The sequence below is a fragment of the Pteropus alecto genome, unplaced genomic scaffold, assembly GCF_000325575.1.
Source record: "Pteropus alecto unplaced genomic scaffold, ASM32557v1 scaffold65, whole genome shotgun sequence".
Lineage (NCBI taxonomy): Eukaryota > Metazoa > Chordata > Mammalia > Chiroptera > Pteropodidae > Pteropus > Pteropus alecto.
The window spans coordinates 6,799,754-6,817,691 of NW_006439191.1; the positions used below are offsets into that span (position 1 = coordinate 6,799,754).

The 17,938-nt window shown below is 46.1% G+C and overlaps 1 protein-coding gene across 3 annotated transcripts in view; it reads left to right on the forward strand.

Moving 5' to 3' along the window:
- RRP15 (ribosomal RNA processing 15 homolog) overlaps positions 1-17,938 on the forward strand; it is a 37,283-nt gene that overhangs the window by 6,902 nt on the left and 12,443 nt on the right. The window contains exons 3-5 of one of the 3 annotated variants that reach the window (XM_015592779.2): positions 2,246-2,343; positions 4,760-4,961; positions 9,101-9,106. In XM_015592779.2, the coding sequence (XP_015448265.1) occupies positions 2,246-2,343; positions 4,760-4,961; positions 9,101-9,106 (306 nt within the window). Of the gene's footprint in view, positions 1-2,245; positions 2,344-4,759; positions 4,962-6,274; positions 7,340-9,100; positions 9,107-17,938 lie in introns of those variants that run through there. The other 2 variants (XM_025049833.1, XM_025049834.1) reach the window with 2 other exon arrangements.

Sequence of the window (17,938 nt, forward strand, 5' to 3'; positions counted from 1 at the left end):
GCAGGAATATGCTCCAAGGAAGTTTATCTTTTTAAAACGAAGCAGTCACGCGTGTGGATGTGACTGCTGTCATTTTATTGAATTTAGCTGTCCATATGCGAACTTTGTTAGGTACTGAACTAATAGTCACGTTAGTTACTTTCTGCTAAAACCGATTTATTATCTACATCTGTGAAGATACCACTCTCAGGGGCCGGTCGCAGTTCTGAAAGCCAGTATTTCTCTGCCGGATAACTTGGATCCATTATACCTTTTTTTAAACCTCAGATGACAGAAATTAACCTAGTGCAGTCTGCCAGTTAAAGGCCAGAAGTCAGACTTCAGTTTACTGTCGTGTAGTGTCAAGATAGAGAGACAGTAGCCAGGTTTTTGGATCCCTTGTACTTGAAGTATTTCTATGTCTAAAACACTTATTCCTAAACTTATTTAGGAATAAGTGTTTTTTGTTTTTGTTTTTGTTTTTGTTTTTTAATGAAAAAATAACTTTCTTCATTTGCACTGATAACGTAAAAGAACAGATTTCTGAGACGTACTTTATACGTAAGAAGGAAAAAGATGGATTTGCATTGGCACATGTGTCCTTTTAACTTCATCCCCTTATCTTGTTTCAAGATCAACGCTCTCCTCGCTCCTAACACTGGGTGCTCTGTGTGGAAGGCTGTATGAAGATGGAACTTTTCAAGCTTGCTCTTAGAAACAGAACGTACTGTGCTATTACTTTAATATTCTTGTACTTTAAAATACACCTTGCTTCTAAATCGTACTCATAACTTTTCAACGGAAACTTTGAGGCTCTGTTTATTATCTGGCAAAAGCTAGAAGAGGCTTTAAAAATATCAGACCCTAAAGTACCTGGTCCCAACGTTTCAGCGAGAGAGCCACATTCCCAAGCCGAGAGAAACGGGCGTCTCGCCGCGCCCCGGGCCAGAGCTTTCTGTCCCCACGGTGTGCACACTTCTCTGCCGGAAACGTGACTCCGTGGCTACAGACGCCTTAGATGTTTCCCATTGGTGCCTGTGCGAATCACCGTCGTGTCTCAAAGTTAAGCATTATCGGTTTCCAGGACACTGGGAACTTATTTCTAATCGTAGTTATAAAAATGTATTTCAGAGTTAATTATTTTGGGGTACTGCATGCCTGCTAATCCCTTGGGTACTGTAGATAATTCAGAATTGACGGTTTTAAACTTCAAAGTAAGAGTTTTTTTTTATTTCCAGCATCATCTGGTAGTGAATTTCTTAACAGTTAAATAATGCGATTTGGGAAGAATCGATTCCTTTAGGAAAGAATCAGGCTAAGGTTTATAGCGAGATCAGGAATTTGCTTTTACTGTGATTAGACCTTGTTATTAGTACAAAGTGAGAGGTTGGATGAGTGGAGAAAAGGCACAGATAAAGGAGACCTTTGTCGCTTGTTCTCATTGCTGGGTCTGATGCTCAGCAGCTTCTTGGTGATCAGTTTGTCATGTTCAGTATATTTGGTATTTGGTGACACATTGGCCTGGGAGGGGGACCCGGAGAAGCAGTGTGTCAGCGCAGGTGCCCGGGACCAGGATATTACTCGAACACAATTCTGGATCGGAGTATGTCGTCTGTGGGATTTTCTCATTTGCTGGTTCCCTTTCTCCCTCTGCGCAGTAGCAAAGAGTCAATTGGGTGCAGCTGGGGACCGAGGTGCCATACACGGCAAGGGTAGTGGTCAGACGCGCCGTGAGAAAAGTGGGTTTGAATGAGTTCGGGAAAAGAAAATCGTCAGTGTACAAATAGGATATATCTGGACATGATGCTGTTCATTTTAAAGCTGATATAAATCCTTAATGATTCTGACTGCTGAGGAAGTCAGTTCCTAAAAATGAGGAGAAACAGTGTTTAAACGTATGGTTCCAAAGAGGGTGGTTTGGGGTCTTCCCAGTGCTCCCCTCTGGTGACACGGTGATGGCAGAGTTGGACTGTGGTGTTCCCACACCCTGCCTTGTCTTCCTGGCTCAGTATCCTGGCAGCGCTCCAGGTCCCTGCTGTCAGAGAACCCGACAGAAACCCACTCTGTGTGTCTCACGTGACACGCTGAGTGCTAACCACAGGCTCCCTGAGCCGAACCCCTAAAAGCATGGGTTTTCTTAAAGTCCCGTGACAGACTAAGCCAGAATGATTTACTACCTTTGTCCTTTGACAGAGTATCATATCAAAGTGTGCTGCACTTTCAAAAATGCCTAATACTCTTTCACACGACAATATTTATAACACAGCTTGATAAGAAGCGGGAATGGGACATGATGTGCAGAGTAAAGCCAGATGTCGTCCAGGACAAAGAAGCGGAGAGAAATCTTCAGCGAATTGCCACGAGGTAAGATGGCGTTTCTGCCCTTTCAAAACTGAGTATCCTAAAGCTTTGCTGGTGATGCCCTTCTGGCCAGGCTTGATCCCTGCCCCGCCCTCCTCGGGGCCTGTTGCGTGCTGAGTCCAGCCTAACTTGCCAGTGCCACGAGGCAACAATATAATGTGCTGAGTCTGTATTCAGTACGGACCTATTTCAGATAGTCTTGTCTCTCTTGTCACAAGAAAGCGTGATCAGTTCGCTTACTGCGTTTCCATTAGATGATTGTCTTCATTTACGGCCTTTGAGGACCGTTTTCGCTGTTGTGCAGTTTACGTTTATGACGTCACAGGTAACACGACAGCAGCTTCAGGCTGTCCTTTCACTCTGCATTTGTTTTTTTGTTTTTTTTTTTCTATCACTGGCGCCAGACCTTTATTTGATATTTTCTGCGTCCAGATAAATGGAATCTGGGGGCTGCTGGGTAGTCCTTCCCACCCCCCTGGAGGAATCGAAGTCTCTGAGAGGAGAGGTACTTCCTGTGTGTTGGGGACATCCACCGGGAGGTCGCCGAGGGGAGTCGGAGAAGGTGCCCAGAGCAGACAGCCCTGGTTCCCTGCTTAAAGAATCTAGCAGTTACATTGAGTGGAGCTACTTGTAACTTCCTCGTCGCCTCCGTGATTTCAGTTATTTTCCGTCCATTTGGGTGTCGTGTGGTGAGACAGGGAGGCGTGATGGGTGATGGGTAAGAGTGTGAGCGCCGGAGCCTGGCTGCTGCGTTCAGGTTCCAGCCCTGACTCCTGACGTGTGTCCTTGGGCGTGCTGCTTGCTTTCGCTCTGTCGCAGCGCATTAATCTGTAAAACCAGGAGAATATTATACCTCCCTGTAGGGTTTCTTTGAAAATCAAATGAATTAATACATATAGAGGATTTAGAAAAGTGTAGGGCCGGTGCATGAAAGTAAAAGCACCTCTTAAATTTTACACCCTAGGCCCCTCACTCTCCCCGCCTTGGTCCCAGCCCTGCTGTGCAGGGCATGGAACTTTATCCTGTCTGTGACCTAGTACACCAGCCTGGTAACATTTCTCGAATGCTAGCAGAAGAAAAGAGACTTCTGGGTCACAGACAAAGGACTTCATTACTCCCGGCAAAAGCAGCAGCTAGCGCTTCACATTCCCACTGGTTTCCTTTGTCGCTCAGGGCAGCGCAGGTGCCCTAGGCGGACGCCTGCCCCTGGCGTGGGTCGTGTTACCAGCGAGGAACGCGGTGCTTGGGATGCCGAGGCTTTTATGGTGAGCGGTAACAAGCCCACTCTTTGTCTGGGAGGAGCCGTTAGCTCCTTCCCGAAGGTCACTGCGAGCACAGCCCTGCGGGATGCCCCAGGAGAGAGCAGTCAGGGCCTTGAAGTCCTGAAGAACCTAGCAAGGATGTGCAGGATATTCGGGGCCGTGGCGGATGGCCTCTCCCCGTGGTCACTATGGCAGGGAAATTAATAGATTACAGAATGTTAGAGCCGGAAGGGATCTTGATGGTGTAAATCAGTGCTTTCCAGTAGAAATACATGCGCCACATAAGTAATCTAAATTTTTTTGTAGCCACACTGAGGAAAGTAAAAAGAAGAGAAATAAGTTTCAATAATATATTTCATTTAACCCAGTATTTTTAAATGATTATTTCAACATGTGGTAAACATAAACGATTTATTAGTGAGAGTCTAAAATTCTCTTTTTTGTACTCAGTCTTCAGAATTCAGTGTGTGTTTTCAACTTGGAGCACAGTGCAGTTAGGACTAGTCATATTTCACGTGCTCACTGGCCACGTGGCTCGTGGCTCCTGTGATGGGCACCGCAGGTCTCAATCTTCAGACTCCATCTTTGAACGAGCTTAACTACAAAACAAAGTAACTACAAAGTAAATATTTTTTAAATAGGATTTTAAAATCGGTTTTATAGCATAGGAGTTGCTGATAATATAGCTGAATGCTTTTTAAGATACTGGGGTATTATTTTTCCCATTTACAGATGAAATCGAAATCCTGAAAATCTTTGCTAGAGTCAGATGGTCAGGTAGCTAACTATAAAGGGTGTGCTTTTTCCATTATGCTGAGTACTTTCAACCAGCATGTAATCCTATTTTGAGAAATAGATGTTTGTGTTAAAAATAATTCTTAGTTCTAATTGCACAGACGTTGATTTAGGAAGAGCAAAGCTGAGAAAAAAATCACGTATCTATCACATATATTCTCTATTCAGAAATTCATATTCATTCATTGAAATGTACTTTTATTTTCCAGAAGTATCTGTCTATTCATTCAACGCTTCATTGAGTGCCTACAAAACGCTTGCCTCTTTCTTAAGCAGGAAAAACACATTGTTCTGGTCCCAGAGTTTGTATTCCGGTGCGACCGTCGGCTGAGTACGTTGTTCTGGTCGTTTGTCATCTGTAGGGGTGTCGTGCAGTTGTTCAACGCCGTTCAGAAGCATCAGAAGAACGTGGATGAAAAGGTCAAGGAAGCGGGAAGCTCCGTCAGAAAGCGCGCCAAGCTGATGTCCGCTGTTTCCAAGAAGGATTTCATCAGCGTCCTGAGGGGGCTGGACGGGGGCACGAACCAGAAGGGGTCCGCCAGGAGGACCGCGGAAGCCAGGCAGGTAAGGCTTCTCCCAGGACTCAGCGCATCGGGCCGTTCGCTCTTACACCAGAGGGTTTTGAGGCAGAAAAGCACACTTATAAGTTACAGCATTTTCAGATTTTATTAACGTTTCTGCATGGTCACAGCCTGGAGTCTTAGGTTTCGTGCCAATGCATTCGGTGTGGAGGTGCCCGTGATGGGTGTCGCACCCCTGCGCTTGGGACTCCGGAAAAAGTAGATCCAGGGACATGTTTAGAGGGAGGGCCACGTCTCTCATCTGCAGCCAGCCCTCCATGGGGTCTGGGGACGGGGAAGCTGAGGGCGGGCGCGGCTTCAGTGCGAGACTTGCCCGCAGCGGCCGTCGCGGTGGTGTGTGGCTTCTGAAACACCAAGACCCGGAGCTTTGGGGAGTAAGGACAGTCGTCCTCATGCCGAGGCGGCTGGTGCCGTTCAGGTCGGAGCAGACGACCTCCGTCCTTTTCATGACCTCTGGCGTGATGACTGCTTCCCCGGCCTTTCTGACCCGTGTGACCACAGAGGCCGAGGACGGGGTGACATGGCCGAAGGTCAGAGAATGCTGACAGTGCCAGAAGCCGGGGGGTCAGAGAGCAGAGTGTCCCTGGAGCCCTCGGAGGGGGAGATGAACCGTGGGAGAGAGAATGACTCGCTCGGGCCACCCAGCTTGTGGCGCTGCCCTCCGGCGGCCCCGGAAGCTGCTTCCTGCAGGCGTCTGGTCTGCGTGCGGGGTTCTCCCTCGGGAGCTGCGAGTGCGGCTCCCTTGCTTGGAGCCTTTCTTTCTCTTGCAAACGAGGAGTTCAGCGCTTTCCGTTGGCTGCTTTCCGCTTTGGAGGCTCTGAGCCTGGTCCCCGCGGGCCCGGCGTTCCCGGTGGGCTGTCCGGGCGGCTCCGCCCCGTTCCTGGGCCGGACACGCGGCGGGCTGCACCTGTCAGTCCAGCACGAGGTGCGCGTCCTCGCGTCCAGCAGGTCGTTGTGTGTGTAACATCTTCATTATTTTTGTCTCTCTTTTCTTGTTTCCTCTCAGGAATTTCTCTTAATTGGTTGTTCGGTATTCTGGATTGATCCTCTGATTTTCATAACTTTTTCCCTCTCACTTTCTGCCTCTCTGGTGACTTTCTGGGGAGGTTCTTTGATTTCCAGCTCTTAGGTCGAATTGAAAGAAAAATATGATTTCATATTTTTTAATTTCGAAGAATTCTTTTTGGGTTTTTTTGTTCCTCTTGATGCTATTTTTATTTGTTTAAGGCAGTATCTGTTCTCCTCGAGGAATTACCGGCGTTTTACCTTGCTCTGCGTTGTTTCGGTGTCTTCCAGCTCCTTGCGTTCGTCTTGGCCCATCTCGCAGGTTGGAGGCTTCCTCCACGCCCGATGCTCTCTGACCGTTCACCTCTGAGGGCGACGTCCTAGAGAGCTGACCGAACAGTCCAGTGCGAGCCAGCGTTTTCTGGTTGGCGAGCTCAGCTGTAGAATAATTTGAGTAGAGTTGGTTTGTTTATCGATGATGCCCAAATGTCTGTTTCCGTCGTCTTTCTTCTGGAAGAGTCCCGCAGTCTGCGGCCTGCGTGTGGGGTGAGAACTTGCTGCCGGCGTTCTTGGAGCAGCATGACAACAGCCTCCGGCCACCAGTGGTCAGTGTGCGGACGACTCCACACAAGCTCTCCGTGCTGCCCCGGCTTCCAGCTCCCAGGCCCTCTCTGCGTCAGTGTCCTCGGAGGCCGATTGACCTGCCGGTGGTAGCGTCAGTCACCTGCCTCCAGCAGCCGGGGCGGGGGACCTGGACGCCGCCTGCTTCTCACGCAGTCGGCCCGTCACTCCTCCCCCACCGGCTCATTTCTTCATCGCCGTCTGTGATTCCTAAGTGTCTTAAGGGCGACGGGCATCTGTGGGCCACACGTCTGCATGTGATCTGTTCCGTGTTATAGTTTTGTATTTGCTGTTTTTGTGAGCTGCAGATTCAGTCGTGAGAAGTCCGCTTGTTCCTTTTAAAACCATGATCTTCAAGCTTCAAGGCTTTTGGTACCTGGGTTGGAATATTTCTTCTTTATGTTTCAAAGATTGCCTTCATGTTATTAGCTGTTAATCAAAATATTTTTAATCCTCTGATCCTGCTGACATGGATAGTATTGTTGCCCTTATAATTATTTTAATCTTTTTTTTTTTAAATCAGTTTTATTGTGTGCAGTCATCATTTCTGCACTGGGGACTCACTCATGTTAGAAAGCCTTAGAGACAAAGAGGGTGTGATTGTTTTTTTAAGATCATTAAAAAAAAGAGATTTTGAAAAGACTTAAGTATTTTAAAAGATGTCAAACCAGTATATTACATTTGAGTCACTAATTAGTTTCTTCGTGTCAAATAAATCTTGTTAAATCAATGTTAGGGACTTTATTTTTATTTTTTTTATTTTATTTATATTTTTGTGAGATAGGGTCATGGAAAGGAACACTGTTAGTAGAAGTGAAAAGCCAAAAAAAATAATAATTCTTACCACAAAAATAGAAGTTTCGAGTGAAGTATTGAATGTCAAATTCATTGTGGGGTCAGTTCTTTGGAGTGAATCAGTCCACCCAATATTTCATACGGAAAGAAGAAGAGAAACCATTTTCCAAATGGTTTGAGTAAGTGTTCCAGGTTGCTGCTCATGAAATTAGAAAGTCTTACAGTTGAAAAAATTATAATGTGAAGATGGTCTTAGAAAATGAGACTCGAGAAATGTGCTTCAGAAAAATATAAGAAACGTTGCTTTGCTTTTAAAATGTCATAAAGCAAACACAGTGAAGGCACTAGTTCATCCGCTGGGCTAACGTAGTCTGTAGGTAAAGGTGCTTTGCGTGTCTGAAGAAGCATTTCTCACTGAGTGATGTGAATTCAGATAATGACGGGAGAGGAAGCACCAGTGAGTGATGTTTCTCCTGAAAGTCTGCCTTCAAGCTAAAGTGTCTCGTAAAGCAAGTCATAAATTAGAACAAGTATTCAGTGCTGTTGAAACTAACCTAGATCGAAACAGTCTTTGAAAACATTTAAAAGAAATGAGCCTCAGGGAACGAAGCTGTAATGAGTAGACATTTTCACTAGAATTATTCAAGGAAAAGGGTCCGGCACATTTCGTTTCTACTTCTTCAGAGGGCATGCTCAGGCGCTCGAAGGGAAGATCTGCCACTCATTGTTCCACTGTTGGGGAAAAGCCCGTTCTCTGATTTTGCACGTTCTTTGTAATTGTTTTCCTCTTCCATGGAGGTTGGAATATTAGGGCGTTTACTGATGGGTGGGGAGCTGGAGGAGCGGATTCTGAAGAAGTAGGTGTGGATCAGATTTAAGTCTCGATCATATCTTCCGGTAAAGAATTTGGACTTTATTCTAAGGCATTTGGGGGGCAGTTGTCATTTTTCATCAGGTGAATGATCTGATCAGCTGTTGTTATTTTTAGAGAGAAGGCTGAAGGGTGGAAGGACTGTGTCAGGAGGCCACCTAGCGGGAGGCTTTTGCCATAGCAGAGCAAGAGGAAGACTGAACGGAGGCTGCCGGGGTGGGAGGGTGGGGAGGCTAGAAAAGAGGAACCCCATTTGGGAGGCAGCCCAGCGGTCCACATTCAGAAGGAAAAGGGGGACGGAGGAATTAGGGATGACTGAGGTTTACAGCTTGGGAGATTCAGAAATGGGGACAGTTTTTACAAAATCGAGACTGAAAGATGGAACGTGCGAGAGGCCCAGACTTGGGGAGGCCGTGTCCTCACCAGCAGTGAGAAGGAGGTGACATGGAGACAGGCCACATGCAGTGTGGGGAGAGGCACGTGGCTGGTGCAGGAAGCGTGACCCCGGAGGGGCAGGCTGCCAGAACAGATGCAGTGTATGCCGAGGTCACCTGTCGCCTGAGCTGCTGAGTCCCAGGTGTCTCTGTGGGGTCCCCAAAACCGTGGGAACAATTAACCTGTTTTCCCAACAGGGAAGGTGGATCGGGTATTGTAGAGTTTTTCACATGATTAAATTGAAGCGTTTCTAGTTTTGCAGCGTTAATCGTCGTGTATCTGGAGGGCATCTCTGACACGGAGCCCGTGAACCCCTTCCGTGAACCCCTTCTGTGAACCGAGTGAGCAGGCTCGCTGGCTCTCCGCGGTGTTGACGCTGGGTGGCTCTTCAAAAGACCGAATTATATGTAATACGCTGTGTTTAAGGAAGCAGCAAAAACGTACATTTTACAAAATGTAAGTCCCCACGGGAATGGCTTCTTCCTTCAGAAAAGCCACCTGTCTAGCACGGTGTATTTTCCTAATATCGCAGATAATCGGATTTTAATAACGAAGAGCCATTAATTTTTTCCTTACCTTTCAAAGTTGTGATCATTGCTTTTGCTCTTTTCTTGAAGAGCTGACTAAAATCCAGTCACAATTTCTTGGAATTTGTGTCTTTAAGGAAATAAGTGTCTTATTTCCTTAAAGGTGGGTTATTTGTGATACATTTTAAATCGGTGCGTCTCAGAGGAGGACAGGCATTAGCTGCTGATAGATCACTGACTATGTTACTTTGGAGTTGCAGACTTTCTGCAAGGTTTTCATTCATTTGAAATTGCCAATGTATCAGTTTTGGCTTCTGTTTGGTTACAATGAAACCACAATAATCATTCAGTAGTAGAAAAGGATGCCAGCCAGTTTCCGTTAAAGATTTCTTTCTTGACTGCAGGGCAACAAATTTCATTAAAAATCCCAAGGAAAAAAAGTTACTGGAAGAGAGTAGGGTTTTTTGGTTGGTGTTTTTTTTTCTTTCTGATTTTGTGATTTGAGCACTTTAAATGTCATTAAATGTCAAACAGAGAGAGAAGTTTAGGGGGCTCTATTCTCATACATGTCTCATAGATGGCAACCCTGTAATGTCTTCGTAGCGAGGTAGTCAGAGGTGGGGATGCTTGCGAGACACCCGGCTCCTTTGGTATCAGTAACTTAGGCCCAGGCTCCGAATTTGCTGTGTGTTTAGGATCTACTGAATTCCTGCTTCCAGTGGAAGAAGCCTAGGAGCAGGGGGCTCCTCACTCAGGTCCCCACATGGTTCCCCAGCAGCCTCCAGGACAGGTTTTCGATGGAGCTGGGGATGCAGAAGCCAGGCAAGGGGCTAGAGAAAGACACTGCCCTTAAGTGGCCCCCGCACCCCATGTGGCGGCAGCGTTTTAACTTTCACAGGAAAGCGGCTCCACCGGGAATGTGTGGAATCCTAACTTTGTAAATAATTCAGCTCAATGTTTGTTTACTGCAAATGCCTAAATAGATGAGTTTAGACAGAAGTGAGACTCCCAAGTCTGGAAGAGGCGCGGCTGTGCACATCGCCGCCGCTGGGAGCCGTTGGAAGCCAGTTTCCTGTGTTCACTTCTTCCAAAACGCGCTTTTGGTTCTCACCGGAGGCTGGTTTCCGGTGTGAGCAGCAGTCAGAGCCCCGTGAGCCTAAGTTGGCAGCGGTGGGACATGGGTAAGAGCAGAGTGAGCACTGGCTACAGAGCTGCTGTGGACATCCTTAGTGACTGTGAAGATAAAAATCAGTGACGGTGCCACATGCCTTCTGGCCCTATGTGAAGAGCTGTTCTCTCTGCCTGAACTGGCTGCTATGGAGGCTTTTCATCAGCGAGGTTGAGGCCCCTTTTTTAAAAACAATTTAATTGTCCTGCACAAACGCGGTACCTCTTACGGTGCATTCGTAAAATTCAGAAGAGCACTTTATTGTTTCTTGATAAAAAACGTTATATTTGAGTGGTAGGCGGTTGAGAACGTTGGCGGGTTGCGTGCTGTATCACACGTAGGGGCCCAGGCCTCAGACTCTGGAAGCACACGCCCTCCGGGCCCAGAGCCCCGGCCGCCACCCACCACGTCGCGCCTCGGGTGCTCATCCGTTTTAGGGTGACCACTCTAGTGGTGGCTGCCGCGTCGCAGGGACTGTGGCAGCCACGTGGTAGCACATGGCAGATTCTCAGGACAGCAGTCAACAAGCAGCAAGTGTTGTATGAATGCGACAGTTTTTATTTCGTGTTGTGGGTCAGAACGCGTTCCTTACATTTAGCTCTCATTTTTCCTAACAGGTTATAGTCAAAAATGAATCTGTAGTTGGAAACCAGTTTGAAAGGGAACTTACTGCTTCTGAATTACAGAATGACCCCAAATTACCCAATAATTTAATAAAAATTGTGTTTAGATTTGGAAAGTTCTCATTTTAAGGGTATCTGGTCTGATAGCGCACAATTCTTACAAAATAAACTAGATTTTGAGGACCTAGAAAATGTTCACATTCTCTTTGTGTTCATTTCAAGCTGCGGTTCACTAGTACCTCAGTAAGATGTTGCTTACTGAGGAAAGTTTGGTTTCTGAACAGGTGCTGTCGTCTTATTTGAATGTTCTCATCTCTGAATACAGTACAGAACATCGCTGAGGGCTCCAGGTGTCCCAGGTCGGGGATTCCGTGGGGACAGGACAGCTCAGGGCGGCAGTAGGTAGGGATGGCGGTCGGGGGCCTGGAAGGGGGCTCACTGTTCGCTTTGCGCCAGGCACTGTGGGATTCTATTTTTACATAATGACCGTTTTAAGAAAGACTAGAACTCCCATTTCAGAGGTGAGAAACCCAAAGTCAGAAAGATTGAGTGACTCACCCCATGTCACATCGATAGTAGTTGGTAGAATGCGGATTCAAACCCAGTCTACACTGCTCCAAAACCCTGTTTCAGCATCAGTGCCTGCTGCTTACAGCATCTGAGGTACCTTACGAGAATCAAAACAAAACCGTCCCTTCCTTCACTTACATGAGCTAGAAGAGCTGGGGCTGGCGAATGAGCCATGCGTCACCTACCCAGGTGAGGAGGAGGATGGTGAGCGAGGCAGCTTGCGTCTGTTTTCCTAGGTCTCGTCTGCCCTTCATCGGATGTGGGGCCGCACGTGGAAACTGACCATTTTCAACTTTTATTTCTCCAAACTGTTAAGGAAGTAAAAGAAAATATTACCCTGGTAAAACATTTCGGAATTGTGAAACATTTAGAAAATTCGCTGTTATAATTGACTTTCTGTTCAGTTAACAAGGAATTAAAATTCACTGGATAGCAAATGCATCTTGTATTTAATCAAGGCTTGTCTAATAGAAATTTTAGAGTTCTTTTTGTTTTTTAGCTGCTATATGAAAATTTTCAAACAGGAAGAAAGTAAGAAAGACCAATATTTCTGGTCTTACACAGACCTGTATTTCTCGCCTTGGTTCTCAAAGCAGCCCACGTCCAGTGTGTTTGTGTCACGTGGTCACCTGCCCGTCTTTCTCTCCCTCTAGTGTCTGTCTGCTGTCTGTCTGTGTGGGGTGGTTATTTGGAGGTGGTAGCCACGCTGTCCCAGAAATTCTTTTCTTTTTTTTTGAACAGCTTTGTTGACATATAAGTCCCAGACCATTAATTCCGAAGATTCTTTTAGAACTTTGAGAACCAGAATCCAGTCGCGGTTCATGCCTTGCGTTTGGTCGTGTCTTGGCCTCTTATTCTAGACCGGCCCCATGCCCTTCCTTCCGTCTTTCTTTCTCTTTTTAAAGAAGGCAGTGTAAAGAGAGAAACCAGTTGTCTTGAAGAATAAGTCCGGCTTCCGAGCTGTCTGATTGTTTCCCCATCATGTCCTTTAACTTGCTTCTCTGCGCCCTTTCCTGTGAGCGAGAAGCCGTGACTGAGGATCAGGCTTCAGGTTAAGCTTTTCCGGCGTGAGTGTTTCGTGGGTGTCGTGCGCAGATGACGTGTCTGTAGCGTCCCATCAGGAGGTGCGGTACCCAAAGTCCCCGTTAGCGAAGGTCGGTTTCCATTTGTTTGAAGTGGGAATCCGCGTCCCTTTATCAGAGGTGCTGAAAGGAATTTCCAGGCTGAGTACTGTGCAAAGGCCAGTGCACCTTTCTCCGTCTTTTGTCCTCCGGCGCCAGCGATGATCCTTTCCTGAAACCGCGGTGCCGTCAGAGCTCACACAATGTCTTTTCTCACCTGTTTTTTTATCTAGGGGCGAGTATGGGTCTCTCACGACCGGGAGTAACGTTCCCTTCCCTCTGATCACTTTCCGGACTTAGGACTCGGCCCAGCTACCTCCAGAGCTGACGAGGGAGCCTCCTCCTCTCCTCGTTTGTCTTTGGCTTTTTAAATACCGTGACGTAGGAACTTTCATTTGTTCCGTATTTTGCAGTCATGCTGTTTGAAGCTTGGCAGTGGGAACCAGTGCGGACTGGCTCTGGTGCCCTTTAGGCCGGACCCCGTGTTTTTTTGAGTACTTTCTTGCTTTCTGGGATAACAGGATGTCCCAGATCAAACTTTAGACTTCCGGTGTCCCAGACCTGAAATCATCCATTTCCCCCAGGAGCTCTGGTTATTTTGAAATCTTTTCTTCATGTCAGTAGCTAGCTTGGGAGTATGCATGTTCTTTACTAGACACAACTTAGTTTTGTTTATGTAGCATTCCTAGTTTTACAGAGAATTTTGACATACGTTTTCTCATTTAAGCTGTTTAACAAATTCGTGATATTAAAACAGTGGTGTCTATTTTCTAGATGGATTTACAGCTCTGCTGATTTGTTTATAAATCTGAATTCTCATTTAAGTGCCACACTGTAGCAGATAAAAGAACGAGGCTGTGCTTTAAGAGACTAACCGGCAGAGTATATTCTAAATATTTCAAGCTGCTAATTGAGAACGAGACGTATAGGGCACTTACTCAGAAGACTCTTTAAGATGTTACATTTGTCTTTTCAGGCAGTGTAGTCAGCTTTCACTTAGTAACAATCTGTAAGAGAACGTAAACAATGAGGATCAGCTTGGCCTGAAAGTGTCCTAAAGCTTAATTCTGTGGAGCCAGATGTGTAGATAGCGGGTTGGAACAGAAACCACCAAGAGAACCTCCTTGAGCTTGCATTTGAGTGTCGAGCGTGTAGTACAATCAAGGGCAGCAAATGAAATTATAACGAAAAACAGTGCTGTGGATGAAAAAATAATAATGCATCAAAGAAGCGTGTTCTTCAGCAGTATGAGGCCCGAGTTCCTGGAAAGCTAGGCAGAACTAGGTTCTCTTAGAGAACTATGCATTTAACGTGTGCTCACACTATAATTAAGGGGGACATAATTTCAGCATCTTAATCTTTTTTTTCTAGGATACCATACTATATGCTTTCCTAGCTTGTTTGGCTCTTATAAAGTACACATTCGAATCTGGAAGTATACAGTTACCAAAACCGAAGGCCTGGTGGACAAGTAGCCTGGAATACCCTTCTAGCAAAGCAATTAAAACGAACTAGTTTGTGAAGGAATGGAGAAGGCAGAAATTGATCAAAATCGGAGTCGCTTAGTAAGGATTCTCTAAGAAGCACAGAAGAGTTGAGTTTCTGTTGATCTGAGCCCCTGTGTGTAACCTTGAATCTGTGGGCTCCTCATTGGAGCTCTTGGACAGTCCACACTGAAAAGTTCAGTCCTTTCTGGTTATTGAGAAGTTGCGACGTCTCACGTGGTTGGGAAGCCGTTGGTATTCTTATTCAAATTCCGAAGATTTGGGGCCGTATTTTGCTTCCATTGGTTTCTACTAGGAAACGTTTTTTTGTTTTTTGGTTTTTTTGCGTAAAGAGCTTTCCCATGTATTCCTTATTTTGCAGGCAGAATTTCAGACGGGCTTTCATCAGCTGTAGGGGAGATTACTAAACTACTAGTGCAAGGAGCTTACTAAAAATTTGCAGCTACAAAGGTATTAAGATGAATTTAGCCAGAGTTAAGAACCTTTTTTAATTTAGGTGAAACTAAATTAAAGTGAAAACTGAACATTCTTCTTGGGGAAAGCAAAGAAATTTAGTATTGCTGATTGCCAAATATAGATGCGATTATACTCTTTATTTTCTTAGGATTTGACTTTAATTTTCCCCCTTCGGAATCGAAATCTCATTTCATTGTTTGGTGTTAAGCTCTTCATTATCGTTAGACGAATGAATAACTCCAAACCTGTTTTCAGTTTTCTTGTCAATAGCTGCCAGTGTATGTCTGAACATGGGAATGAAGCTGGTTAGCATTTTAAGGGTTGTCTCCATCTTCGAAGTCGACAGACTGCTTCTGTGTGATCTTGATCAAATATCTCTGTAAAACCAGGCCACGAAGGTGGGACGACTTCGTTTCTGTGCCTCACGTGGTTTTGATTCAGCTGCTGCTTTTCAGCCGACACGGGCACGTGGGGTTCTCTCTCAGGTCATTCTGGGTCGCTGAGTCAGTGCCGATTCCTGTCATTCCAGTCTGTGCTCCCACCCGCTGGTGTAAGAACGTCCGTGCCGCCGTGTGGCACAGGGTTGACGGATCTCCCGGCAAAGCCACACCGGTGCGCAGGCCTCGGCCCGCGTCGCCGTCCCTGAGGCTGATTGAAGCAGAGCGCGGGGCTCCAGCCCCGGGGCTGCTGCTTCAGCGGGTCTGCAGTGGGGCCCGAGATGATGAATTTCTCATAAGTGATGCTAATGCCTGACCTGGGGACCACACTTAGGAATACTGACGCTGACTAATATCGATTGCCTAACAAGCAAAAGTACCACCGCCAGAATCCCACAGTGCAGCTTCTCTTCAGTGCTGTTCTTCAGAATCTCTGACTTTCTTCTCTCACTCATGCACGCCGAAGCCCATGTTCACATAATTGTCTTTAAGAAAAACACGTGAGACAGTTGGTGTCAGCATTTCGATTAAAGAGTTTTTTCCTTCGGCTCGCTTTCGTTCCTTTCTTTCTGAACAATGGTCCCCCTTATCCGCGGCTCCGCTTTCTGAGGTTTGTGACCCCGTGGTAACTGAGGTCTGAAAACGTTAAATGGAAAATTCCTCACTTGGGCTCACATCATCGCAGGAGGGAAAAGAAGGGTGGAGACAGGATAACACGGCACGTCGCGAGAGGGACACAGACCAGTCACGTAATTTGTATCACAGTTTATCGTTAACGATGGTTCTGTTTTATGAGTGGTTGGTCTCCTGCTGTGCCTAATGTATAAATTACACTTTGTCATAGCTGTGTATATGCAGGAAAAACCCAGTGTGCATAGTGTCGGGTACTGTATTCAGTTTCAGACACCCACTAGGGTGTCTGGGAATGTGTCCCCAAGGATAAGGATGCTGCTGCTGTTTCAGGCTCTGTCTCTGCCCCTCCCTCCCTCCTGAAGCCACCTGGTGGCGGGGTAGCTCAGCCCCGCGGAAGCTGGCTGTCGGGGAGACCTCTCGTAGAAACAGCCAGCATCGAGGTCACTGGTGTGCAGTCTGCCCGTTCTCCCTGGTGATGGCTGGTAGCGTGTTGGGTGCGGTTAGCTGAGCGTGGGAGCTCGCCGTCCGGAGTGTGCGTGTTCACACGCGAACACAGACGTCGCCGGTTCGAATGTGGCCGTCGCGGGAAGCTCGTGCGTTGTGGGGTTTAGTGGAAAGCGTTTTGGGAGAGGAAGCATTGCACGTGTGGCTGCCAGGTGGCTGGACCTCTGTCCCTCGGCCGCGGCTCTTATTTAAGGTGACGAGACTGGTGGAGACGGGTCGAATCAGGGGAGATGGCTTTTTGTGCAGTCGGGTAGCGTGATCTCCTCCAGGCGGAAGCGCTGTCAGGAGCGGGGTCTGATGCTGCAGGGTGCGGGCAGAGCGTGGATTTCGGCCCCTCTTCCCCTGCTCCTGCCTGCAGCTCTTGCCCAGCGCAGGTGGCTTTATCGCTGGTGCAGTGCGGTGCAGTGCGGTGCAGTGTGCAGTGTGCAGTGTGCGCCTCCACTGGGTCCGCGCCCAAGGCTTTGCTCACAGTTCCGGGCCGTCCAGCCTTCGGCCGTATTTAGGCACAAGCCTGGCATTGCTCTCTGACCCCAGAGGGACGGGAGGAAGACCGTAGGGCGCTTTTCCTGTTTATAGTAGTGTCCAGTTTTTTTTTTAATGGAATGATTATGTTTCGGGGCTGTCTGTTTGTTTGTTTAAAAAGCAGCTTCAGCAGAGTTAAATAAGTTATCTCTTGTAATCCAGCAACTGCCTTTAATACCTTTTCCCTTAAAAATCGCTTTTTATATGGTTAATAGTCCCCGTAAAAATAATAGTATTTTCTAAGGAAATGACATGGGTTCTTGCATATTTAGAGATATTTTCTAACGTTGTGTATTTCTGTAAATGGAATAAATAGAAAAGCCTTAGCCGTTAGACCCGTGAAGACAGGGACCTGGTGCTGTTCATTCCTGCATTTCCAGCACTAACAACGTGCTTGATAGACAGCTCTCCGTAATTAATAGTTGTGGGATGAAGGAGGAAATTGCAGAGCTTAGTTCTGCACATCATGTATTACCTAGTTAGTACCACTAGGTGGTACTGTTGTACCATGAGAGACTGCTGCTTAGGCTCTTAAATAGTTTTACATAAATCCTGTGAATAAACAAAATGAATTGACTACTTACTATGTTTGTTGCCTGCTTCGATTATTTATAATTTTAGCATGTGATTAGTCTTTTGATTTTGTGATTATGTCAGGCAGTATGATCATAACCTAAATAAAAAACATTTGCTTCAAATCTTTATCAAATGTTAAATGAGATAGCATCTATGAAAACCTAGCACCGTACCCAGTTAGTTTCCTTTTTCTCCTTTATTTTGGATTAAAAGCCTTTGTTAAATTTCTGTTTGTGTTAAAATAATTTGCCAGATTTTCTAATGAATTATCAGTGAACTTGAAATAATATTGTAGGACTTTTGTCAAAATATTTTAAAAATTGATACCAAACCTAGAACTTACTGTATTTTCTCCCCAGTGCCAAAAAAAGAAAATATATTTTGCTTCCCTGATTCTTTTATGGGGTAAAAACATCTTATTAATTTATAGCTCTATTACATATTTGTGCACATATGATAGCGTATAAATAAAACCAATCTCTACTTTGTCTTGGTTTCATTCCTATTGTAAAATTCAGTGTTGACAAATTTGTGGTATAGCTTGGACTTTTTTATTTCCCTGTGATTAATTGGCTTTTGATATTGCGATTC